This window comes from Sapajus apella, unplaced genomic scaffold (assembly GCF_009761245.1).
Source record: "Sapajus apella isolate SASKATOON/1434 unplaced genomic scaffold, GSC_monkey_1.0 scaffold12, whole genome shotgun sequence".
Classification (NCBI taxonomy): Eukaryota; Metazoa; Chordata; class Mammalia; order Primates; family Cebidae; genus Sapajus; species Sapajus apella.
Window position 1 is genome coordinate 32,315,076 of NW_022436952.1, and position 26,985 is coordinate 32,342,060.

Here is a 26,985-nt window from a genome sequence, read left to right on the forward strand (position 1 = left end):
AGCTACTCGGGAGGCTGAAGCAGGAGAATTACTTGAACCCAGGAGGTGGAAGTTGCAGTGAGCCAAGATCGCACTGCTGCACCCCAGCCTTTGCAACAGAGTGAGATATCAAACAAACAAACAAACAAAAACTTTAAATGTTGCAAATTACATTTTCTTACCAAAACAAATCTAATTTAAAAATCAGAACAATAAGACATCTAGCAAAGCCCCAGATATTTGGAAATTAAACAACACACTCCTAAATTACCTGTGAGTTGATTCAGAAATCACCAGGGCAATGAAACTGAATAATAATGAAAATACAACATTTCAAATCAATATTTGTGCTTTAAATGAAACTTACAGCTTTAAATGCCTATTCTAAGAAAGAAGTTTTAGGCCAATGGTTTAATCTTCCACTTTAAGAATCTGAAGAAAGAGCACATTAAAACAAAAGGGCACAGGAAAGAAAGACCTAATACAAAACAGCTGTGTGATCATAGGTAGTTCCTTCACTTGGCTGCAGTTTTCTACTCTGTAAAATAAGGGGGCTGAATTTCTTTTTTTTTTTTTTTTTCTTTTTTTTTTTTTTTTTTTTTAGGACGGAGTTTCACTCTTGTTACCCAGGCTGGAGTGCAATGGCACGATCTCGGCTCACCGCAACCTCCGCGTCCTGGGTTCAGGCGATTCTCCTGCCTCAGCCTCCTGAGTAGCTGGGATTACAGGCACGCACCACCATGCCCAGCTCATTTTTTGTATTTTTAGTAGAGACGGGGTTTCACCATGTTGACCAGGATGGTCTCGATCTCTTGACCTCGTGATCCACCCGCCTCGGCCTCCCAAAGTGCTGGGATTACAGGCTTGAGCCACCGCGCCCGGCCGGGGCTGAATTTCTTAAATGACTTCTAAGATTCTCTCTAGCTCTAACACTGTTTGGCTTTGATCTGTCTGTATGCTTGTGCCTCTATATAAGTGTGTGCCTATGTGTGAGCATACATCGTCTGCCTCTGTGTCCATGTCTGTCTGTCTGGATGTGCCTGTGTTCTCAAGTCTCTGTGTGTATCCCTGTGTATCTATGTGTTCCCTGTGCGCACACAATGTAACAAAGTTGAAGCCTTTCCGGAGTGGGCTTTGCCAGGGAGGAGACTAACGGCTTACAAAGCTGTGTTGTGGACAAACGAGTTCATTGTTACCCACTCAGGAAAACTAGAGCTGCTCACAGCACTGGGAAGTAGGAAGAACATGCACTGCTGAGTTGCAAGATTGAGAGTTAATGGATGACATCATCACCCTGTCCCCCACTCCCGTTCCAAACCAGACACTGTCCTGTGCTTGGGTGACACAGATTCTCTATCACTTGCTTTGCTTGGACCTTCTTTAGAACAGCCAGGCAGTAGTTTCAGGACCTGCCCTCCACTGGGTGGTCTAGCTATATCTGTACAGCTACTCCTAGTGTGCCAGTACAAGGAGCTGGAGAGTTTATTTCTCCAGGGAGACACTGAAGCTTCTGTGGAGTATCCACCCCCAGATGCAGTGTCTGTTTCTCATACCCCAGAGCCATTCATTTGACTTTTTGTGAGTCAGAAACCCAGAAGCCTGGGTGTGGAAGCCGTTCCCAAGAACTCAGCTCAGTGACTCATGGGTACAGGGTGAATAGAAGTGCAGAAGAGGTTCTGAAGGGTCCTAGAGGACCACAGTTGGTGTAAAAGCACTTGTCTAGCCAATTTGGAAATGAAGAAATCTACCAGGATTTGAGGTAGTAGAAGCATGACCATAGCAGAAAGAGATGGTTGCACAACATCTCCCTAAACCCACCCTTGATCAAGGCATTATTTTGTGCCCTAAACTTAGCCCCACAAGTCTAGTGAGAACCATGAGTCCATTCAGTATAGCTATTTGGCATTAGAGAAAGAGTAAAAGATGTGGTCTGGATAGAGACTGACTGGCTGGTGTTTTCCATCTTCCTTAAGGACAGAAAATGAAGGGAGGGCTGGCCACAGTGGCTCATGATGGCTGTAACTCCAACACTTTGGGGTAGAAGGATCACTTGAGGCCAGGAGTTAAGATCAGCCTTGGCATCATAAAGAGACTCCATCTTTACAAAAGTTTAAAAATTAGCCAGGCATGGTGGCACATGCCTATAGTCCCAGCTACTCAGGAGGCTGAGGTATGAGGATCACTTGAGCTCCGGAGGTCGAGGTTTGCAGTGAGCTGTGATCACACCACTGCACTCCAGCCAGGGTGACAGAGCAAGACTCTGTCGAGAGAGAGAGAGAGAGAGAGAGAGAGAGGGAGAGAGAGAGAGAGGAAGGAGCAGGAATTATAACAAGAGGTATCTAGGTTACACCCAGACAAAACTTTGTGACTATAAGATTAAGGACAAAGGGGCTGGGTGCAGTGGCTCACACCTGTAATCCCAGCACTTTAGGAAACCAAGTTGGGTGGATCATTTGAGGTCAGGAGTTTGAGACCAGCCTGGCCACATGACGAAGACCCATCTCTACTGAAAATACAAAATTAGCCGCGCATGGTGGTGCATGCCTGTAATCCCAACTACTCATGGACTGAGGCAGGAGAATTGCTTGAGCCCAGGAGGCAGAGGTTACAGTGAGCTGAGATTGCGCCACTGTACTCCAGCCTGGGCAACAGAGTGAGACTCTGACTAAAAAAAAGACTAAGGACAAAGGAAAGAAGGAGAAAAGAAAGGGAATCGGACAGAGGGAAGGTGAAGCCTTTGCCCAAAAATAAAGGAAAGGAGCTGAGCCGACCCCACTGTCCTGAGGCCTTTACTAGCTCCCAGGAACCAGAGGGTGAAACCAGAGCATTCTGGTGGCAGATGTTTGTCTTTATTTATTTATTTTTTTTTTTTGAGACAGAGTTTCACTCTTGTTACCCAGGCTGGAGTGCAATGGCGCGATCTCGGCTCACCGCAACCTCCGCCTCCTGGGCTCAGGCAATTCTCCTGCCTCAACCTCCTGAGTAGCTGGGATTACAAGCACGCACCACCATGCCCAGCTAAATGTTTTGTATTTTTTTTTAGTAGAGACGGGGTTTCACCATGTTGACCAGGATGGTCTCGATCTCTTGACCTCGTGATCCACCCGCCTCGGCCTCCCAAAGTGCTGGGATTACAGGCTTGAGCCACCGCGCCCGGCGATGTTTGTCTTTATTCAGGAACATGCTTCAGTCCTGTCAAATGCCTGTGGCCTGTTAGACGACCTGTTTTGGGTGTGATGGAAGACAGGATCCTAGCCCCTATTTGAAAGTCGGAGCCCACCGCCTAAGCAACATCTTTGCTCTGCTCTAACCTGGACTTTCTTGTAGAGCAGACAGGAGAAATCCCAGTTTGACCTTCTTTTTCTTTTTTTTTTTTTTTTCTTTTTTCTTTTAACAGCAAGTCTGACCTTTTCCTTAGTTGAGAGTCAGCTCCCCAGGAGACAGAGCAGCTTAGCCCTTGCCCCTTTAGTTTTAAAGCCTCTGAGTCACTTGTTTAAATGTAAAATAAAGCATCCTAGGGTAGATGTCACAGGATTCAGAATCAAGTACTGGTTCTGTCACACACTAGGTCACTTTAGTAAGACACTACACTCCCCTGAGGCTTAATTTCTTCATCTTTAAAAGGTGATAGCAACACCTGTCCTGCTATATTTTTGCAAGGTGATTGTGAGGTTCAAAGAAGGTGTGACATCTTTAAAAAGCTCTACAGTTGTCTAGGGCTTATTGTGCTCCTGACTAGCAGAAAACATTTTTTAATATACAGAACACATCAAGGCAGAATACCAGCTATCGTTCATCTTTTTTTCGTTTGTTTTTGTTTTCTTGAGATACAGTCTCACTCTGTTGCCAGGCTGGAGTGCAATGGTGTGATCTCAGCTCACTGCAACCTCTACCTCCCAGGCTCAAGCGATTCTCCTGCCTCAGCCTCCCGAGTAGCTGGGACTACAGGCATGTGCCACCATGACCAGCTGATTTTTGTATTTTTAGTAGAGACGTGGTTTTACCATGTTGGCCAGGATGGTCTCCATCTCTTGACCTCGTGATCCGCCCACCTCAGCCTCCCAAAGTGCTGGGATTACAGGCATGAGCCACTATACCCGGCCTTTTTTTTTTTTTTTTTTTTGTAGAGACAGAATCTCACTAGCCCAGAGAGACAGGATCTCACCAGCCCAGGCTGGTCTCGAACTCCTGGCCTCAAGAGCTCTTCCTGCCCCAGCCTCCCAAAGTGCTGGGATTACAGGCGTGAGCCACTATACCTGGCCATCCTTTGCATCTTGACTTGGCTAATAATGCCAAAGATACACTTGAATAATATGCACAATCTCAAAGAGTCACTATAGGAACTAAAATAATAATAAAATGTCACATGAGATGGAGTATATCATAGATAAAGTGATAGATTCTGCATGTATTTGGCAATCCTTAAATTCTTAATTTCATTTCTGCTGCTGAAATTCTGTGATATGGAGGATGTCTAAGAAGGTGAGTCATACACATTCACCTACCAAATGTCCCTTCCAGCAATAAAGCTCCATGACCATAGAGGTAAAAATAGCATTGTTAATGGGACAAGTGTCATAAAGCTTTCCCAAAGCATCTTCTTAGATGTTGATGGTCCTCCTGTGAGAAAAGTAAAGCACTATTCTTTCTCCCATTTTATACATTGAGACACAGAGAGGTTAAGTAACTTTGTCTTAATTTACACAGCTAGTCATTTGCAGACGCAGGGCTAGGGTAATGGATAGAGCTGGAATATATATTACAGCTCTACTAATCCAAACTCCTCATTTTATAGAAGAGGAAACTGAAGCCAGAGAGGTGAAGGACTTGCCTAAGGACACACAGTTAGCCATAATACCAGGAATAAAACTCAAGACTCTCAGTCCAGTGCCCTTGCCCTGCCAGTCCGATGATGCAGAGTTCCTGACTCAGGCCTTGGGTTCATTTTGCTACACCTCATCGTTGGTCCTGCCCTTCACAGAAATGGCCCAAATTTCCCTTCCCTCAGGCACTAAATAGACTAGGCTGCACGCACCCTCCGAGGACAAGTCAGGACCGATGCAGGCCTAGAATCCCCAGCACTATGATTCCACCCAGCTGGCTGGGTCCTGGGAGAACTAGTTCCATTTTATACAGACTCCACAGCCACTCCCAGGGACTTTCAGAGGTGACTTCCCTGGGAAAGTGGTCCCAGCCCTAACCAAGGGGGTGAGGCATGTTGGCACAAGCTTTTAGGTCAGAGTAGGGTGAGTCACTTAAGGGGCACAGCCCTCCAGCTTCCTCTCCATTCAGCTCAAGCCTTGGGCTCCCTGAGAGAAAGGACGGGTGGAAAATAGGGAAGAGAGATAACCTGGTCCTTGAACTTCAAGGCCAGGAGGAGCAGTCTAGACCCTGCCTTCATGAAATGGCTCAGGGATGATCCCAGGTGGAACTCAGAGAGTCCCTGAGAGAACTGACAAGGTCCCAGGAAAACGGAAGCCGAGAAGGAAAATGAACCCCTAGAGGTCTCATGTTCAAGCTGGGATGAGAACTGGAGCTCCACCTCCCAGTCTTGTGTCTTCTCTTGGGATCCCTTTGTCATGCTGACACTCCTCCACCCTGACTCCACACCCCTGCTCCTTCTCCCATGCAGAATAGACCATTTCTCTCACCTTTGCTGGGGGAAACTGAGGCATGAAAAATGCCTCACAGAAAAGGGTTAGGGACACCTCCAGAAACAGACGGAGTTTCAACCACACCACCTCCTCACCTGGAGATGTGGATCTGCCTCCACTCCACAGAACACTTAGCCCTGACAGCATTAGGGATCCCCTTCCTGTATGCGTTTTAAAATTTTTTTGAATATATGCATGTTAGGCATAAAAGTATAAGGGAGCCCATAAATCCTGGTAATCCCTGTTATAATACTTCAGTGCCTTTTTTTTTTTTTTTTTTTTTTTTTTTGAGAGATGGAGCCTTACTCTTGTTGCTCAGGCTGGAGTGCTATGGTATGATCTTAGCTCACTGCAGCCTCTACCACCTGGTCCAAGCAATTCTCCTGCCTCAGCCTCCCGGGTAGCTGGGATTACAGGCACCCACCACCATGCCCAGCTAGTTTGTGTATTTTTAGTAGAGACAGGGTTTCACCATGTTGGCCAGGCCGGCCTCGAACTCCTGACCTCAGTCGATCCACCTACCTCGGCCTCTGAAAGTGCTGGGATTACAGGCATGAGCCACCACACCCGGCTACTTCAGTGCTTTTATAAAAACATAAAATGTCAAGTTCTATGTGCTCATTCTGCTTAATGGGACTTTAACTCTGCCTTGCAACCTACAGGGTCCCAGAGGCAAGTTAGGAAGAAAGGCCCAGGACTTCGCCTCTGAGGGACCCCTGAAAAAGGCCCTCACCCCCACCCCCATCCTGCCCTCCACCCCACCTTGCCTGCCAGAGTACCAGGCACAGCAGCCCAGCCAGGAAACAGGAGACGCCGCCAGTCAATTTCCCCTCCCTCCTGCTCTGTCCAAGGCTTCAGAGTTCCAGAACCGGAGCCAACTCCCTGATAAGGGCTGGGTGTGTTTGTGGAGAGAGGCACAAGGGAGTGCCAGCCATGCTGACCTGTGACCCGGTCTCTCCCAAGTCAGTCACCTGGCAAAACTGCCTCTAAGGAGACGTTAATTCCCTGGCTTCCTTCAGAAAGTCCTCTGTCTATCCTCCCCAAGGGAAAGGAAGAGACAAGGAAGAGAACCAGCCATGCAGCTGAGGTCAGGCAAGTCAGAGATAGAAGCACCTGAATTGAGGAACAGAGGTGTAACTGCCATGTCCAAAGCAGTTCCCTTTTTACAGATGGATTGCATTCCAAAAGTCTATTGTTAATTTTCCCACTAAGGTAAATAAACGAGATAAACTATTTATTGAGCATTTACAATGTACCTAGCATTATGCTAAATGTACATTGTTTTATTTAATCCTTCTGAGAACCCTGAATAAGATTAAGAATAAATTGATTTTATTCTCACTTTGTGGATAAAGAAAGAGAGGTTCAGAGAGATTAAATAATTTGTCCCCAGCCATCTGACAGAGTCAGGGCTGGGAACAGATTTTCATCCCCAAACCTGGTGGCTATCCCATGATGTCACATGATTTTGAGCAGGAAATATCTTGCCAAATTAAGCCACTAGGACATTTTAAATCCATTATGCATCCAAAAATAGTGTACATTTGCAAAGGGAAAAAAGGAAACAATAGTTCTGAAATACTAATGAATTAATGCAGAAAAACAGTGAAATGGACTAAGAAAGTTATCTAGAATAAGGAGTCTGTATGAAAAGTTAACTTTATTGAGAAGAGGACGTGGAGGTCACTGAAAATGAATGTGAATGAAATCCACAAGGGGAAGCTGGATACTTGCAAAGATTTAAGGGTTTGCTGATCCTGGGTCTTAGTATCTAGCTTCATTCCCAACTTGTGCATTTTCCTTGAGACAGTAGCTATGATTGGAATTACTTTGAGTTAAGAAATACAGTACAGCTGGGCATGGTGGCTCATGCCTGTAATCCCAGCACTTTGGGAGGCCAAGGCAGGAGGATCACAAGGTCAGGAAATTGAGACCAGTCTGGCCAACATAGTGAAACCCCATCACTACTAAAAATACAAAAAATTAGCCATGTGTGGTGGTGTGCACCTGTAATCCCAGCTACTCAGGGGGCTGAGGCAGGAGAATTGCATGAACCCCTGGAGGCAGAGGTTGCAATGAGCCGAGATAGTGCCATTGCACTCCAGCCGGGGTGACAGTGCAAGACTCTGTCTCAAAAATAAATAAATAAATAAATACAGCATGGTGGGCATGGTGGCATGCACCTGTAGTCCCAGCTACTCAAGAGGCTGTAGGAGGATCACTTGAGTCAAGGAGTTTGAGGCTGTGGTGCGCGATGAATAGCACAATGGCTATTTATGCTGGTGAATAGCCGCTGCACTCCAGCCAGGGCAGCATAGTGAGACCCCATCTCTAAAACATAAAAAAGGGGAAAAAAAGAAAAGAAAAAAGAAATAACAGCAAAGAAAAGTGACAGTAAGAGAAGACAAAATTATTTCTGTATAGGTAACGTAACAAGGAAGGGTAAAAATTGAGACTACGTAGGTAGAAGAATTCTCTGTGTAGAAGAATTACACAGCTGAGGTAACATTCTTCCTTTATTCATGGTGACATTTAGGTAACTTTATCAGTGAGAAGGGCAAGCAGGGAGCCAAGTGCATTGTCTGCCCAAAGGATAGAACTGGTGGTAGGTGAGAATTGTGAGTCACACTTTTCTCTCCACTGGCCACAAATAACTTGATTACTGAGAGAGCAGCTTCCAGGTATGTTAGGGCAGGCAGAGTCAAAGGCACCTGGACCCTGAGATGTTCTCCAATTTTACCAATTTCCCAGAGGAGCTCATCCCAGTCCACAGCTTTGTATCACGTACATGCTGAAATATTCTGGCTGCTTCTTTGAGCTCTAGGATCACACAGCCAGTGCCACTTTGAAATCTCCATGGTAATCTTATTCCCACCACCCCCATCTGCACCTCTTGTGGGCTTCCTCATACATTAAATGGCATCACCCTCCAAGCTAAAAACTTAGGAGCATCCCTGATTCCTCTCTTTCATTCTCCAGAATTAATCCATCAGCAGAACTAAAACAAACCTACACTTCTTGTTCTGGCTGACATCCCTGCCTCTCTCTCTGACTTCATCTCACACTCTGTTTCGTCACACTTACTGTGCTCCAGCCTTCCTTCTGTTCCTTTTTTTTTTTTTTTTTTTTTTTTTTTTTGGTACGGAGTTTCGCTCTTGTTACCCAGGCTGGAGTGCAATGGCGCGATCTCGGCTCACCGCAACCTCCGCCTCCTGGGTTCAGGCAATTCTCCTGCCTCAGCCTCCTGAGTAGCTGGGATTACAGGCACGCACCACCATGCCCAGCTAATTTTTTGTATTTTTAGTAGAGACGGGGTTTCACCATGTTGACCAGGATGGTCTCGATCTCTTGACCTCGTGATCCACCCGCCTCGGCCTCCCAAAGTGCTGGGATTACAGGCTTGAGCCACCGCGCCCGGCCCTCCTTCTGTTCCTTAAACATGTCACTGTCATTCCTAGCCTAGGGCTTTTGAGTTTGTTGTTTCCTCTGCCTGGAACACCCTTTCCCACCTCATTGCATGGTGAGCTCCTCATTCTTTAGGACTCAGATTACGTATCAGTTCCTCAGAGACTCAGCTCCTTCCTGACCTCCTGATGTGAAGTTTCTCTAAATCATTCTCAGTCATAGCACTTGGTTTCTTTTCTTCATTGTACCAATTTATCTCCTTTCTTTCTTTCTTTCTTTATTTATTTATTTATTTTTGAGACAGGGTCTCTCTCTGTCACCCAGGCTGGAGTGCAGTGGCATAATCTCAGCTCACTGCAACCTCTGCCTTCCAGGTTCAAATAATTCCCAATGCCTCAGCCTCCTGAGTAGCTGGAACAACAGGTGCATGCCACCACACCCAGCTAAGTTTTTTATTTTTAGTAGAGATGGGAGTTTTGCCATTTTGGCCAAGCTGGTCTCAAACTCCTGACCTCAGGTGATGTGCCCGTCTTGGCTTCCCAAAGTGCTGGGATTATAGACATGAGCCACCACACCCAGCCTAGGAATGTCTTATATTTTATTGTACCTAGCAGGGTACCTAGTACATTGCATAAATTAACAAATGAATGAATAAAAGAAGCTTTCTAATTCAAAAAACACATCTTTAGAGGGTCAAGTTTTTATATCAATTATAAAATTAGTGGTAAGCGCATTTGTTGTTCTAGGACCTTTATTATATCTACATTTGGGCCAGGTGCAGTGGTTCATGCCTGTAATCCCAGCATTTTGGGAGACTGAGGCAGGTGGATCACCCGAGCTCAGGAGTTTGAGACCAGCCTGGCCAACATGGCGAAACCCTGTCTCTACTAAAAATACAAAATTAGGCAGGTGTGGTGGTACGCACCTGTAATCCCAGCGATTCAGGAGACTGAGGCAGGAGAATTGCTTGAACCTGGGAGGCGGAGGTTGCCGTGAGCCATGTTTGTACCACTGCACTCCAGCCTAGGCAACAAGAGCGAAACTCCATCTCAAAACAAAACAAAACAAAACAAAAACAAATATATATACATTAGTGGGAAAGATAACTGTTTTTTTAAGAAGCCAGAATTAGACATTTCACAACCCAGCCACGGCAGAGCTAGCACCTGATCAGCTCCTAATCAAGACCAGAAGATATTCTAGAGAGTGTAGTTGTTTCAGGATGCATATGAATGGGGTATATATACATAATGCATATTATAATAGCTGCTGTCTACTATGTGACAGGCACTGTGCTAAGTGCTTTATAAGCACTCTTGGGATTAGTCCTCACACACACAAAACCCCTCTAAGGTAAATACTAGTATTAAGCCCACTTTACAGTTGAGAAACCTGTGGTTTAGAGAAGTATCTTACTAGTTGGAATTCAAAACTAGGTGGGCCTGACCCCAGAGCCTGTTACTCTACTGTCTAGCATGTCCTGCTAGATTCCTACCGATGCCATAAGATATGGGTAGGTACTACTGGCCCAGTAGGTACTGCAGGGCAGGTACTACTGGCCCAGTTTTAGGCATCAGGAAGCAAAGGTTCAGAAATATTGAAAGACTTGCCTGAGATCATCAGCTAGTCAATGGTGGCCTGGAATTGAGTCCAGATCCTTTTGACTTTAATCCCAGGACTCATTCTGCTATAGTTTATAGACCCTCTTGGGCAGGAGACAAGAGGTGAAGCTGGGCAGGATGTATGTGCCATGGGCCCTTGGGGACCACGGGAGGGAAAAGGATGCTACGGACAAAGCTGATATTCCTCTCTCCCACAGGCATTCTTGGAAAAATACGGATACTTCAATGAACAGGTCCCCAAAGCTCCCACTTCCACTCGATTCAGCAATGCCGTCAGGTAGGGATGGAGGGATGTAGAGGACTTAGTTAGGGTAGGGGTGCTAGGATGCCAAGCTCTGACCATTTCCTCCCTCCTCCTGGAAGCCTGGCTGGCCACGCCACAGGGAGGCAGACCTCCCTGTCCTCACCCTTACCACTCACCCTCCCCTTGTGGTCCCTTCCTCCTGACAGAGCATTTCAGTGGGTGTCTCAGCTACCTGTCAGCGGCGTGCTGGACCGCACCACCCTGCACCAGATGACTCGTCCCCGCTGCGGGGTTGCAGATACCGACAGTTATGAGGCCTGGACTGAGAGGATCAGTGACCTGTTTGCTGGACACCAGTCCCAAATGAGGCGTAAGAAACGCTTTGCAAAGCAAGGTGAGCACAGTTAAAATCCAGCTAGGCTAAGCTTTCCCAATGTCTTAAAGCCAATGGCTAGGAAAACAGCTGAGCCTGGGACCAGAGTTTGTCAGTAACCTCTCTTCCCTAGGGCAGGGGAGGAGTGGGTGAATAGGACCTCTTGGCTCGAGGACCATGACTGAGAATACAGACATTTAAACCAGAATGACATCTACAATGATGAATTTTCATTGAACAAGTATTTTTCCAGATCAAACCCCACAAAACCCATGTAATTCCTTGATCAATTTTCAATGCAGTGCAGTTAAACCGTTGCTAACATTTTTCATTTATATTTACTGAAGTTATTTTCATCAGAATTCATTCTTTTTCATAACAGTTGTTCACCAAAGATGTGATCCATTGATTTACCTTGTCCATAGCATATTTGTAACCACTTTATTGAGATATAGTTGACATACCATACAATTTACCCATTTAAAGTATACAATTCAGTGGTTTTGAGGATATTTGCAGAATTGTGCAATCATTACTACAATCTAATGCCAGAACAGTTCATTGTTCATCACCCTGAAAAGAAATCCCATGCCCATTAGCAGTCATTCCCCCTTCTGCCCTTCCTCTAGCCGCTGGCAACCATTAATCCACTTCTGTCTCAGTGGATTTGCCTCTCTGAACATTTCAGCATAGCACAGTTTACACATCGCAGTTTCTGCTGTCATGATTTTCCTTTTGCAGCTTTATTTTGTTTCTTTGTTTCCTCCTCCTCCTTCTTTTTGCCAAATTTAATATTCCAGGGTTAAATGTTTACCGGTCTAAGATTTATGAAGATTTGATTCTTTTGTCAGTTTTTCCATAAATAACAAGCTTTACTATATGTAATATTAACATCCTGATTGTTTTTACTAAGTCTAATTTTCTCTGCTCAATTGTTGCAGCTTTCAAGATTTTTAACAAAATGGGGATTTTTAACCAGGTTTTCATCTGTCATTAATTTTACTGGGAACACTTTGGGCCATTGCCAGTTTTATTGGTGTTGACTACTTTTACTGATAGTATTCATTAGGAACAGGATGGAAGGCACAGAGTTTGTTCTCATTTCTTAGCTAATTCATAAGGAACCTGCGGGCAGTTCCCCTCCACTGTTGGAGGGCAGCTGTTTCCAGGTGTTTGCCAACCCAATTCTGCTTCACCTACGTGCCCAGCCACTCTGGGTCCTCAGTACTGACTGCCTGCCTACCTTCCTGGTAAAACAAGGAGTCAGCAATGGGGTCCAGCTTCAGAGTCAAGATGCCCTTGGTGTCAACAGGTTCTATGTCCCACCGTGTTTCTGGGCAATGGAGATGAAGATTGAAGTAGAACGGCGGAGATGTGTGAGTTCAAGAGGCACTGGTAGAACAGAGAGTAGCATCCCTGGAGTCAGAGGCCCTGGGTTCAAATCTCAGCTGTGTGGCCTGGACCAAGTCACTTTGCTCACTGAAGGTCTGTTCCTTCATCTGAGACGTAGGCCCTTCCAGGTTGCACAGGAGAGATGGTTCCTGATTACCAAGGGGAAGGGGCTTATGAGAAAGCAGTGGAAAGTGGGGCATCCCCTGAAACAGTCCAGCAGCTGCACTTGGACCTGAGCTCTGGGGCTGCCTCCTTCTGGCCGTATCGCACCTTCTTACACGTGTGAGCCACCACACCCACCAGAGTATCTCTTTTTGATAGAGGATAGTATTATTCAATTGCCAGATAAAATACAGGATGCCTAGTTAAATTTGAATTTCAGATGAATAGCAAATAGTTAAGGTTAAAAAATGGCTCGCATCTTTAATCCCAGCGCTTTGGCGGGCAGATCACCTGAAGTCAGGAGTTTGAGACTAGCCGGGCCAATATGGTGAAACCCCATCTCTACTAAAAATACAAAAAAAAAAAAAAGAAAAAAAAGAAAATAAAAATTAGCCTGGCATGGTGACACACACCTGTAATCCCAGCTACTCTGGAGGCAAAGGCAGGAGAATTCCTTGAACCTGGGAGGTGGAGGTTGCAGTGAGCCGAGATTGTGCCACTGCACTCCAGCCTGGGTGACAGAGGGAGTCTTTTCTCTCAAAAAAAGAAAAAGAAAAGAAACTTATCTGGCAATCTCATTTCAGGTGCCTCTATGCCTGCAGGCTTCCTATTCCTTCGCTGAGCGGGCGGGGGTGGGGGACACCAGGGTGTATCTGGGGTGGAAAAGGAAGGAAGAGGGGAATGCATATGTATTGAGTAGGTATGACATGCCCAGCAGCTTCACGTTGCAGTCTCATTTAAGCCTCACATCTTACCGTGGGGAAAGTCTTATCAACCCCATTTTGCACATAAGGAAACTGAGGCTTGGAGAGATTCCATAATTTGTTATGTAAGTTCGCAAGTAGAGGTACTGAGATTCTAACCCATATTCTTTCCACAGTGTCAGGTACCTGCTGGGAGTTGGAACTCCAGGGTTCTGCCCAGGCAGAGCTTTTAGCTCTCTTCCTCCTTCCCATCATTTTCCTTCCCTCTTCCTTTTTGCACTTTGGAGAAAGGGTGTCAGGGGTACAATGCCAGGTGCTACTAGGACCTGGGGGTCACTATGAAAACCAGCCCCTCCTGGCCAGGAGTTTGGGACAGGGCCTGAAGTGGCTAATTTTCTCCAAGGAAGCAAATCTGGAGGGAGACAGGAGCAAGGGCTCAGGCTGCTGGCCACCAGCCAGGTCCTTCCTTCCTGGCAGGCACACCAGCGACACCTCCTACCCTGCTCCTCTCTCAGGAAAATTGTCGTTTTCTCTCAATTCCCATTCCTATTCATCCTCCCTATCTTTTCCCCAAACACACACATGCACACACTCAGTTTCCTACAGGATTTTATTTTGCGACCTGTCACCTTCACTGGCAATCTAGAATGAGAGAACTGCCCACCCTCCCCCTCTTCTGCCTGTGAAGTGAGGGGCCCGTCTAGCAGCAAAGAGGCAGAAGGAGCCATCTCACACTATGCTAATGGATTAAAGGTTTGTGAGGGGAAAGAAAGAGCCTGGGAGTCCATCCCCCACAGCAGGGTGTGAAAGAGCCCAGTGCCCGCCAGTCTGGTGCCCAGTGAAGACTCACAGTGTGCCCAGCGGAAGTGTGACTGGCACATCACAAACCCTCAGCCGCACCTCTGGACCCCAGGCCTTCCTTCTCTCCCTCCTTTCCTTAGAGTCATTCCCTCTCCCCTCGTTAAGGGTTGGTCACTGGCTGGGAGGCAGAGGTTGGGTGGCTGCCAGGCCAAACAGGCCCAGGGAGCCGGCATTGCCTTGAATGGAGCTTGGCTCAGGGGTGGGAGGAGGGATGTGCCCCTCCCCCACTTGTACTAGTGGGGAGGAGGAGGGAGTCCAGCTCCACTCTCTCCAAGATCCTCCCTTCCATCTGGAGAATCTCAGCTCATGCTTTGACCAGAAGGAGTGATGTTCAGGCAGATTTATAAGCCTGGAGTCCTGGTAAATGTGCCTGCCTGTCTATGTGGAATAGCGGAAGAGCCCTGGATTAGGTGTTAGGGCCTGCCTCAGTTACTCACTCATTCCAGGACCCTGGGCAGGCCCCTTGTCCAGGAGTCTCAGGTCTCAGTTATCGCACCCTTGGCCCCGGAGCACTGCCTCCAAGCCGTGAGTCTTCCACTCGAGGTTACAATCCTAGCCCCTGAGTTTTTGGGCTCAGAAATAGCCAAGGAGAAACTCAGGATCTGGCCCTCCCAGCCATGCTGCTGCCGGGTGCACATGGAGCTGCAGATGCCCCAGACTCAGCTGACGGGAGCTGAGGCAAGAGGCCAGAGTCTCTGCCCTCTGGGAGGAGTTGCAATTTGGGGCAAAGGGAGAGAAAGCCTTAACTCAGCAGAGATGGAAACATTTCTCTCAGCCAGTGACAAAACACACCCTTTGTTCTTATTTGTTTTCACCTCAGAGCTCTCCAAAGTCCCTGAGGAAGCGAGGAGGAGAGGGGCAGGAAAGAACCTCAAATCTTGTGGTTGTTGGCTGGCCGCGGGCCCCAGGCCCTGGAAAGGGCAGAGTGAAGTGTCTGGAGGTGGCAGGAGGGTGTGAGGGCTGAAGAGAGATGGTGGGGGCTTGGGGGGAGTCACAGCTGAGGCCTCTGTGGCCCCACCTCTCCTCTGCTCTGACACTGCAGGCAGGGGCTGGAATTTGCTGGTAGCAACAGGCACAGAACTGTTCTCAGACTCAGCCCAGGCTGTGGGAAAGAATAAGACCCTAGACCAAGGGTTCAGACAGACTCCTTCAGACTGGGGCTTCTCCTGGGCAGAGGCTGTATCCCCTCCAACGCATGGTGACCTCTGCAGTCCAAGCCGCTATACTGGGGACTGTCCAGGGTAAGGGGAGCCCTCTTAGTCTGCCTTCAGCCAGGTAGTATCACCCCAGGCAAAAGCGGAACTGCCCAGGGCAAAGACTATGTTTTCCCCATCAGACCAGGGGCTCTTGGGAGAGTGCCTACACTTTCCCATCATACTGGGGCTCTGGGGACCAGACTCAGGCTCTGCAGCAGATGTGACTGATGTGGGCTTTCTGGGTGGCAGGTAACAAATGGTACAAGCAGCACCTCTCCTACCGCCTGGTGAACTGGCCTGAGCGCCTGCCGGAGCCGGCAGTTCGGGGCGCCGTGCGCGCCGCCTTCCAGTTGTGGAGCAACGTCTCAGCGCTCGAGTTCTGGGAGGCCCCAGCCACAGGCCCCGCTGACATCCGCCTCACCTTCTTCCAAGGGGACCACAACGACGGGCTGGGCAACGCCTTTGATGGCCCAGGTGCTGACACAAAGCCTCCCTCCCACAAAGCAGGAGGGGAACCCAACTTGGAGGGGCAGTTTGGGGGTAGCAATGAAGCATTCACTCCCTGTAGCCTTGGCCGAGCCCCATCGTCCTGCAAAGATGCCCCAGTCTCCTCATCCTAAAATGGGAACAGTGGTCCCTGCCCTATTATGCGCCACATATCCAAAGGGACAGTCAGATGAAGCTCTGCATCTCTTTGCAAATCCCAAAGAGTATCATGCATTCTGGCAGAATCTCCCGAGGTCCCATCATCTGTCCTCTGCCTCTAGACAGGCCTGTGCTTCTGGTGTTCTCCAGAGTGGATATTCACTCCAGAGTCTTAAAAAACATCCACTGCCCACCACTACTCCCCCACCCCCAGCTACCATAGTCCCTGCCACAGGGCAAGAGGCACGACAGGGAAGTGTTTCATATACCTACGCCACATATCTGTTTGTCCCCAACCTGAAGGCTCTGGCTGCAATTTAGACCGCCTTCTTCCCCTTCTGTCCAATGCTGGCCTTCAGAACCTGAATATAGGCTAACTGCACATTTCCTCTCATAATGAATAAACGAAAGCTGATAGACCCCTTCAAGCTGGGGACTTAAGCTCTTGTATGGCCTGGGAACTTGAGCCCTCCCTCACACCCTCCTGCTTTCAGTCAAGCCCACCTACAGCAAAGCCCACATCCAGGCCCTGCTGCCAGAACCTGGGTCAGGACCAGGAGAAATCTAGCTTTGCAAGAATCCACATGTAGTGCACACATGCACTTATACGTAACGGACTTCATCCATGTGATCTACATGAGATGATTCTATCCATACCTAGTTAAGACAGCACTGCACCAGGAGTGAGGATATTAGGATCCCCAAGGAGCTCTCTGATTTGGGACAAACTTTGGCTTTTTGAGTAGTGGTCTTCTCCCCTCTCAAACCTGCCCATCCGTCTCCCAGTGAGAGCTGAACAGAGTGAACAGTGCTCGAAACAGCTGGAGGTATATTCAAAATAGGCATGTATTCCTCCTACACACAGCCAACTCTCCATGCCCCCAGGATGCTCTCCTTTTAGTCCAGCCTCCCCATCCTTGTCAGTCCCAGTTGGTCTGGGATCCAAGAAGGCAAAGCTGGAGGAACCCTCAATGAGCCTCTATGCAAACATTAACATAGTGCAGTTTTCCTGTGTCAGGGTCACCTGTTCCTGTGGAAGGTGAATCATTAGGGCTGGAACCCTGGAAACTGCACATCTAATAAGCTCCATCTGGGGCACACTAAAAGCTTGAAAATCACTGATCTGGCCCAACTCCCTCTGCTCATTCCTGTTACAAGCAGAGAGAGGCCCCCAGAGGTGCCCTGGCAGAGGAGGGCAAGAACACAATCATATATATATTCACTTCTATATGTATGTATACTTTAATAAAAAGTAGATGTATATTTACATACATACACATACTTATAAAAAGTATATGTATATATGTACATACTTTTTATTAAAGAAAGTACATATACATATAGAAGTGAACCATCTCAAATTTGGCCTGATGAACTTTCACACACTGAACACTCCCAGCACCTAAATCAAGAAACAAGAGAAGGTCCCATCGTGCCACCCTCCAGGGGTAACTACTCTACCTACTCCTAGATCTTTTTGAAAGTAATTCTTATGTAACCCTTGTGATGTGTTAGGCACTGTTCCAAGCATCATTTTTTTAAAATTATTATTTCGGTTTTTGTTTTGTTGTGTTTTGTTTGTTTGTTTGGAGACAGGGTCTCACTCTGTCACCCAGGCTGGAGTGCAGTAGCATAATCACAGCTCACTGCAGCCTTAACCTCCTGGGGCTCAAGAGATCTTTCTACCTCAGCATCCCAAGTAGCTGGGGCTACAGGTGCATGCCACCATACCTAGTTATGTTTTTGGTTTTTAGTAGAAACGAGGCTTCACTTTGTTGCCCATGCTGGTCTTGAACTCCTGGGCTGAAGTGATCCTCCCACATCAGCCTCCCAAAGTGCTGGGATTATAGGCATAAGCCACAGCACCCAGCTGCATCATTTGTAATACACATGTACACACACACACACACACACACACACACACACACACACACACACATTCAGAACAATTCTGTGAAGAAGAAGCTCACCATCATCATTCCCATTTGCAAATCAGGAAGTTAAGACATAGAGAGATTAAGCTAAATGCTGAAGGTCACACAGCTAGTAGATTGTAAAAGTAGGAATGACACCCAAATTGGTGGTCCAGTGCTATATCTGCACCACAGTGCCTCTTAGGCGTCCACAGCCTAGTCATCTGTTCACCTCTGCACACTTTAGCTTCTGCCAGATTTTAGGAGGAAAATTATGCAGCAGAAAACAGCCACATACACCCCAGTGGTATTTGCGCTGGGCCGCAGGTACTTGGGGGCGTTGCGGGCCATGACTCTACCTGACCTTCTGCCTCGCCTGCAGGGGGCGCCCTGGCGCACGCCTTTCTGCCCCGCCGCGGCGAAGCGCACTTCGACCAAGACGAGCGCTGGTCCCTGAGCCGCCGCCGCGGGCGCAACCTGTTCGTGGTGCTGGCGCACGAAATCGGCCACACACTTGGCCTCACCCACTCGCCCGCACCACGCGCGCTCATGGCGCCTTACTACAAGAGGCTGGGCCGCGACGCACTGCTCAGCTGGGACGACGTGCTGGCTGTGCAGAGCCTGTATGGTGAGACCCCTGGACACGCCCTGCTCTTGGTCCTACCTGACCTCCCCCTAGCCCCAGGCCTCCTGTCCTTTGACACCGGCTCCTCAAATAGGATTTCCCATTCTAAGCACAGGAATCTGGCCACCCTGTCGCGGATTTGTCCCAATTCTAAAGCCCCATGCCCCCTCTCAAATCTGAAAAACCTTGGACTCTTGCTCCCCGGAGTCCATGGCCCTTAACTCTCCATCAATCCCAGCCAATTTTTGTGCACAGTTCCCAACCCCGCTCCTTGCGTTCCAATTACTGGATTTCTGTCCAACTCCCAGCCCCCTCAGCTCCCGCTCACATCATGTCCTCACCCCCATCACCCAGACCAAATCCTCGTGTCCACCTCTTCCCCATCCCAGACCCCAAAGCCTTCATTCCTGCCCCAGCCAGTTGCTCTCCCCCAGCCGTTCTCTCACCATGATGCTGATGCCCCCTGCCCACAAAGCCTGCCCACCTCTGCCTGGTGTTGGGCTCAGACCAGGTCTTCTTCCCCAGGGTGGGCCAGTGCTGCTGTCCTGGGACCTGTCTCAGCCCAGGGCTGTCTCCCTCAGAGTGCCATGTGCAGAGCCAGGAGGCCTGGGTTCAAGTCACCTTCCATCTCTGATTAGCAGATGCTCTTGGGCATTTTCCCTCTGTGAGCCCAAGAGCATAACAATTGAGGCCCTGCTTTTTAGCCTGAGAAACTTGTGCCCTGTAATGGTAACAGCTACTATTTCATGAGTACCTACCATGGGCCAGGCATTTGACATGCAACACACCCATGAGGTATGCATCTTTCTGTCCACAGATCAGAGAGGTTAGGTAAGTTGCTTAGGGTCATGCAGCTAGGAAATTGCAGACTGGGATTCAGGTGATGGTACCAAATAATAAGCTTGTTGGACTCTGCTTCACTCTCTCATAAGTGAAGGATAGTGACGTAATTCTTTTTTTTTTTGAAACAGAGTCTTGCTCTGTCACCAGGCACCCGGCTGGAGTGCAGTGGCAGCATATCGACTCACTGCAACCTCCGCCTCCCAGTTTCAAGAAACTCTCCTGCCTCAGCCTCCTGAGTAGCTGGGATTGCAGGCGCATGCCACCACGCCCAGCTAATTTTTGTATTTTTAGTAGAGACGGGGTTTCATCATGTTGGCCAGGATGGTCTTGATCTCTTGACCTCGTGATCCGCCCACCTCAGCCTTCCAAAGTGCTGGGATTACAGGCATGAGCCACCGCGCCTGGCCATGATATAATTATTCTAATTGCTGTAGTTATCACAGCCTGGGTCTCTGGACTCTGCCCTCACAACATCTGTGTTGCCCAGGAATCAGGAAAGAGGACTTCCTGCCCCTCTTTGTTCCAAACCCTTGCTTAGTCCCCCACTCCAATTTTATCTCAGGAGGTCCCTCTGTTCCAGGACGTTGGGTAGAAGGGAAGATTCTTGGGTTTATTTTGATGGTTAGCACCAACAACCAGGAACAATTCTTTTTTTTTTTTTCTTTTTGTGACAGACTCTCACTCTGTCACCCAGGCTGGAGTGCAGTGACATGATCTCGGCTCACTGCAACCTCCACCACCCAGATTCAAGCGATTCTCCTGCCTCAGCCTCCCAAGTAGCTGGGACTACAGGTGTGCACCACCATGCCTGGTTAAGTTTTGTATTTTTAATAGAAACAGGATTTCACCATTGGCCAGGCTGGTCTCAAACTCCTAACCTCAAGTGATCTACCTGCCTTGGTCTCCCAAAGTACTGGGATTACAGGTGTGAGCCAGCGCGCCTGCCCAGGAACAACTCTTAACCCCCTACTCCCACCCTGCTTCCTTGCCCCTCATATTAGATAACCATGAAAGTAACCAAGGGAAGGTCTTGTGTGCACAGCATACCCTCTACCCTATGTGTGTTCTCTCTCTTATCTTCTTGCTCACAAAGGGAAGCCCCTAGGGGGCTCAGTGGCTGTCCAGCTCCCAGGAAAGCTGTTCACTGACTTTGAGGCCTGGGACCCCCACAGTCCCCAAGGAAGGCAACCTGAAACCCAGGGCCCTCAATACTGCCACTCTTCCTTCGATGCCATCACTGTAGGTAAGAAGTGCCCACTGGTGCTTTACTTTTTTCTTCCCTTCTTTCCCACATCTCCTAGGGTCTCCAGAGCTGATGTACAAGGTAGGGGGATGGACTGTCAAAGCCAGAAATCCCAAACCACAAGCACGCTGCAGGCCATGGCTCCACACTATGCAGAACACTGCTTCTTCCTGCCCACTTTCCCCACTGTGCCAACTGTGCACACCATATCCTGTGCTTGTCCGTTTGGGAAACTGGCTTCTAGGACAGCATCTTCCCTGGAAAGACAGCAGGAGGCTGATGGTCACTCCTCAACTCTCTCTTGTCTCTGGGCAGACAGGCAACAACAAGTGTACATTTTTAAAGGGAGCCACTTCTGGGAAGTGGCAGCTGATGGCAACGTCTCAGAGCCCCGTCCACTACAGGAAAGGTGGGCTGGGCTGCCCCCCAACATTGAGGCTGCTGCAGTGTCATTGGAGGATGGAGATTTTTACTTCTTCAAAGGTACTGGCTCTGGGGCAGCTGGAAAAACTATGCCCTAGAGAGGGGACAAAAGAGGGGAAAACTCTCACACGAGTCCATGGTGGAGTCTCTGTTCCACTTGGAACCTATGACCCTGGGGAAGACTCCATCGGAAGGCACCTTTCCGTGATGGATTAGGGAGCATCGAGTGCCAGGGTCCCAGGGAGCGTGTCAGAGAGGAGTCTAGAGGGAAGCAGAGGACTGCTCTTGATTTCTGCAACTCAGCAGAAAGAGCTGGATCTTCATTGGAATCCTAGCCGTGTGGGGTTGGACATGTCACTTAACTTATGAATGTGCATTTCTTGAATGGGGAATTCAATACTTCAGATTTGCTGGGGAAGCAATATGAAAAGAGAATATTGCCTGGAGAGGGCAATATATTACTAAATGCGTGGAAATAGGTAAATAGTATTCATTCATTTGTTCACTCATTCAACCAATATTTTGTGCCTTGTATGCACTAGACATGGTTGGGTATGTTAGGGATATAGCAGTGAACGAAACAAAAATTCTTGCCCTCATAGCATTAGTAGTGATGGCAGGGGAGATGGCCATCTGCCCTCTGCTGACACCTGCTGGAAGTCTAGACAATAACGGTAGTCCCTACTACCACCTTGCTATTTGTAACTAGTAGTACAATGCATTTCATTGATATGAATACTAACCATCGTGGGCTCCAGCTTAAAGGGGGAACAGAGGTATGGGAGACAGAGGTGGGGTGGAAGGCCAATGAGTGACAGCCTCCAGCTCACCCTGGCTCTCCCAATGGTCCACAGGGGGTCAATGCTGGAGGTTCCGGGGCCCCAAGCCAGTGTGGGGTCTCCCACAGCTGTGCCGGGCAGGGGGCCTGCCCCGCCATCCAGATGCCGCCCTCTTCTTCCCTCCTCTGCGCCGCCTCGTCCTCTTCAAGGGCTCCCGCTACTACGTGCTGGCCCGAGGGGGTCTGCAAGTGGAACCCTACTACCCCCGAAGTCTGCAGGACTGGGGCGGCATCCCTGAGGAGGTCAGCGGCGCTCTGCCGAGGCCCGACGGCTCCATCATCTTCTTCCGAGATGACCAATACTGGCGCCTCGACCAGGCCAAACTGCGGGCGACCACCTCGGGCCGCTGGGCCACTGAGCTGCCCTGGATGGGCTGCTGGCATGCTAACTCAGGAAGCACGCTCTTCTGAAGTCACCTCCTCACCTCAGAAACTGGTGGTGCTCTCAGGGCGAAATCGTGTTCCCCACCCCTCAGGCAGAACCCGTCTCTCTGAGTCCCTCTGTAGAAGACCCGACAGCAAAGCCTCCATCTGGAAGTTTGCCTGCCTTTGTTCCTTGAAGAATGCAGCATTGTCTTTGTCTGTTCCTACCAGATGGAGATGGGGGGTGGGATCAATCTTAGGAAAAACAAAAAAGGGTCCCAGATCCCTTGGCCCTTTCCTCCAAGGACCTCTGTCTTTCCCAGGCCTTGAGGATTTTATTTCTTCTGCTAAAGGTACAGTTCCATTCAAGAGGTGACGGCCCCAGGATCCAAGCGGGGGGATGTGAAACTCAACAGGGAGATTAGAGAGACCATTTTGCAAGACTGCACCCTTCTCCCCAGGACCTCCTGGATCAGTTCTTGGAAAACAGTGTCATGTTTAGTCAGAGGCCTCACCCCCAGAAAGCATGGATGGGGATGAGGGCACAGGTGTCTCCAACCTCAGAGGCCCTTTGTGGGGTCAGGACGCAGAGTGGGAGGGAGACTGATGCAAGTCCCTGCCGGTCCCTGGCTTTTTGTCCCGGGTTGGAATAAAGAGGTGTCTTCAGCTGGTGGGCAGGGAGGTAGGAAGCAGCCTTCCTTGGAGCAGTTCCTCCATCCTTTGCAGGGATAGCAGGTGAGCACAGGTGCAGGGGAGGCCAGGGCCATGCTCTTCTATCCAAGCCAGGGCCAGTCAGCTCTGTCTCTGTGTGTGTGTGTGTGTGTGTGTGTGTGTGTGTGTGTGTGCATGTGGAGCTGTGATGGAGAGAGGGAGCCTGCCTCTCCTCAAAAAGCAAAATGTCCTTGCCCCCCAGACCAGATGGGGAACCGCAGCAGGGAGAGGTCAAGGGGCCTTCCTGGGGGTCTGCAATGCTGCAGGCGCTAAGGATGCAGCCTCTACAACAGGCAGCCCTGCAGGCTGGGGGTGGCCTTGTGCTCACAATGGCCGCATTCTCCAGGCCACACACTCGGCTTTCCCAAAGCTCCTGCTGCCTAGCCAAGAATAGCTGGGATTCCTGGAGAAGGAACCGGCTCCCCAGCCTCCGTGTCTTCTGCCTCCACCCATGCCAGCATTTATTTTAGCATCTGGTTTTCCAGGCTTCTCCCACCCCTCCACACCTGCCAGTGCCTCATCTGCACAGCACTGACCTCAGGAAGCCAGGGCGTCCAGGGGAGGGGAGAACTGTCTGGCAAGGGTTCAGTGCTCCGCTCCCCAGGGCCATTGTTGGCCCTGCCCCTTCATTTTCTTCTCTGCATAGCGGGCAGAAGGCCCTTTGACTGCCTTTGGATACAAAAGCTTGTACCATTCCGCGGAGGCGAGGGAAGAGGCTCCCTGCCCACGATTTTACCTCTGGCTTGAACCCGAGGAGGACCATCCCCACACGGAGCCACCGTGCCCCACCTCAAAGCACTGACAATTTGATCAGAGGTTTTATTGAATGGTTTCAGGGAAAGAGGCAGGTTTGTCAGAGGGATGAGGGAACCTGGAGGTTATTTTCTCTAGGCGATGCCTCTGCCCACCGGGCCAGAAGGATCTGAAATACCCAAGAGGTGAAGGTGAGGCTGTGTGAGCGGCAGAGTCAGGTGTGCGGTGGCGCTGGTACTGCGTGGGGGGGTGGGGGGGGGGGGCCGGGGGGGGGGGGATGGGGTGGAGCCGTGGGTGGGCGCTGTTCACAGTGGGCTCTAGGCTATGCTGGGCTCTGCACTGGGGGCGCTAGGTGGCAGGTGGGAACCAAGCATCAACAGTGGGCCTTCCTGCTTGACAGGGGCGCTCTGGGCGGCAGTTGAGAAGGGGCGGTTCTGTGGAATGCGCCGGAGAGGGCTCCGCGTTCCAGGAGAGAAGGTTGGTGGGGGGTCTGGGCCAGGAAAGGATGGAGAGCACAAAACTGGGAGTGGGGGCGCTCAGTAGGCCCCAGCGGCCCCCGCCTTACCCAGATCCGGGTGATCCAGAACGCAGTGCGCCACATAGGCTGGATGGCTGTGCAGACTCCTGCATTTCTTGCAGAAAAGGATCTCGCAGCGCGCACAGACCCCGCGGCGCGGCGGTCGTCGCCGGATCTCCAGCACGCACAGCTCCTCTGGTAGGCTCCGCTTCCTGCCGGCGGGGACCGGGCGCTCATTGCCTGGGGCCGCCCCTCCTCCCTGGGGCCCGGGCACCGCGTGCCTAGTGCTCCGGCGAAGGAGCACGCAGTCACCTGTCGGTGGGAGCAGTCAGGACGCCCAGCAGCGCGAAGGGGCTGAGCCAGCCCCAGAAGCCGCTGTCCGCGCGCCGCAGCAGCGCCACCTCCTGGGTGCTGGACTCCTGGCGCAGCGGACAGTAGGACACCGAGCGCCGTTCGCGGCCCTCGCCCTCCTCCGCCTCCCGCGGCGGCTCCTCGCCCTCCGCCGCGCTGTCCTCCAGCAGCCTCTGGTAGTCTTCGTCCTCCGACCCCTCCTTCGCTTCCTCCTGCTCCGCCTCCCCGGCCCGGGCCTCCTCCGGTTCCTTCTTCCACAACGGGGTCTTCACACCTGCGGGCCGGTGGGAGGTCAGGGCTGCCTGCTGTCGCCGAGAAAGGGTCCGCGATAATTTTTCAATTGAGACAGGGTCTCTCTCGGTCGCCCAGGCTGGAGTGCAGTGGCGCCATCTCGGCTCGCTGCAACCTCCGCCTCACAGGCTCAAGCGATTCTCCTGCCGCAGCCTCTCAAGTAGCTGGGATATCAGGCGTCCACCACCGCATTTTTAGTAGAAACGGGGTTTCACCATGTTGGCTGGGCTGGTCTCAAACTCCTGGCCTCAGGTGATCCGCCCGCTTCGGCCTCCCAAAGTGCTGGGATTTCAGGCATGAGCCACCACACGTGGCCCGGGATAATTTTTCAGAACTTGTTTGTAAGTCGGGGCATAGTGGCTCACGCCTGTAATCTCAGCACTTTGGGAGGCCGAGGCAGGAGGCTGGCTTGAGCTCAAAGAGTTCGAGAGGCCCCCCCACCGTCTCTACAAAAAAAAAGTACAAAATACAGCCAGGCGTGGTGGCATACACCTGTGGTCCCAGCTACTTGGACTTGGGAGGCTGAGGCGGGAGGAAGCTGAGCTGGGGACGTCGAGGCTACAGTGAACCATGATCACACCACCACACTCCAGCCTAGGTGACAGAGTGAGACTCCGTCTCAAAATAATTATTATTATTATCAATTAATAATTATTAATATTAATTATTAATAAATATTATTGTTACTCTTACTAGTATTATCAGACTGAGTCTTATATAGTAATAATAATAATGGAATAATAATATAAGGGTCATATTATTAATTATTATTAGTATTAATTATTAATTAATAATAATTATTATTATTACTATCATTTTGAGACGGAGTCTCACTCTGTAGCCCAGGCTGGAATGCAGTGGCGCCATCTTGGCTCTCTGCAACCTCTGCCTCCCAATTCCAGTTTAAGCAATTCTCCTGCCTCAGCCTCCCGAGTAGCTGGGATTACAGGCACATGCCACCATACCCAGCTATTTTATTTTTTATTTGTATTTTTAGTAGAGACAGGGTTTCATCATGTTGGCCAAGCTGGTCTTGAACTCCTGACCTCGTGATCCACCCACCACAGCCTCCCAAAGTACTGGGATTACAGGCATGAGCCACTGCACCTGGCCAAAAAAATTTTTTTGAGACAGGGTCTCATTATTTTGCCCAGGCTGGTACTCCTGGCTTCAAGCAGTTCTTCTGCTTAGGTCTCCTAAAGCGCTGGGATCACAGCCACAAGCCGCCTCCCAGGGCTTACTGATCCCATTTTAATAAGTGGTTATTTATTTTATTTTTTATTTTAGTTTTAAAATTTATTTTGTTTTATTTTATTTTATTTTTTTGAGACAGAGTTTCACTCTTGTTGCCCAGGCTGGAGTGCAATGGCGCAGTCTTGGCTCACTGCAACCTCTGCCTCCTGGGTTCAAACAATTCTCCTGCCTCAGCCTTCCAAGTAGCTGGGACTACAGGTGTGCGCCACCATGCCCAGCTAATTTTTGTATTTTTAGTAGAGACAGGGTTTCACCATGTTGACCAGGATGGTCTTGATCTCTTGACCTCATGATCCACCTGCATCAGCCTCCCAAAGTGCTGGGATTACAGGCGTGAGCCACCACGACCGGCCAATACGTGGTTATTTATAGAGTATTTTATTTTCTGAATGGGATTTGCTTCCTCCAAGTTGGTCTTGCCTTAAGGAAGCTCTGCATGTCCGCTGGTGGAGTGGGCAGGCAGATGGGCTTACAGCACCTCTGTATGATGAGAAAAGGCGCCTCTTATAATCAGAAAAATGGAAAAAAGGACCCTCTATGGGCAGACTGATTGGGAAAGGCTGTCCTTAGGGTGAACCAAGTAGGAAAAGGTGTCTCTTCCTCCTTCCAGGCTTGACTTCAGC

At 49.6% G+C, this 26,985-nt stretch overlaps 2 protein-coding genes across 5 annotated transcripts in view; one reads left to right on the forward strand and one right to left on the reverse strand.

Moving 5' to 3' along the window:
• MMP28 (matrix metallopeptidase 28) overlaps positions 1 to 23,174 on the forward strand; it is a 40,709-nt gene extending 17,535 nt beyond the window's left edge. For 3 of the 4 annotated variants that reach the window (XM_032280849.1, XM_032280848.1, XM_032280847.1), the window contains 7 exons: positions 10,858 to 10,937; positions 11,111 to 11,298; positions 15,842 to 16,066; positions 18,533 to 18,778; positions 20,712 to 20,861; positions 21,177 to 21,344; positions 22,139 to 23,174. In XM_032280849.1, the coding sequence (XP_032136740.1) occupies positions 10,858 to 10,937; positions 11,111 to 11,298; positions 15,842 to 16,066; positions 18,533 to 18,778; positions 20,712 to 20,861; positions 21,177 to 21,344; positions 22,139 to 22,533 (1,452 nt within the window). In that variant the 3' untranslated portion in view covers positions 22,534 to 23,174. The remainder of the gene's footprint in view (positions 1 to 10,857; positions 10,938 to 11,110; positions 11,299 to 15,841; positions 16,067 to 18,532; positions 18,779 to 20,711; positions 20,862 to 21,176; positions 21,345 to 22,138) is intronic. The other variant, XM_032280850.1, reaches the window with a different exon arrangement.
• An 825-nt stretch (positions 23,175 to 23,999) lies between these two features.
• CUNH17orf50 (chromosome unknown C17orf50 homolog) lies at positions 24,000 to 25,206 on the reverse strand (the record flags this gene model as incomplete). Its single annotated transcript, XM_032280851.1, has 3 exons — positions 24,000 to 24,118; positions 24,515 to 24,678; positions 24,779 to 25,206. Coding segments are annotated over 3 exons (627 nt in total), but the record flags the coding sequence as incomplete, so codon positions are not given.
• Between the last annotated feature and the right edge of the window lie 1,779 nt (positions 25,207 to 26,985).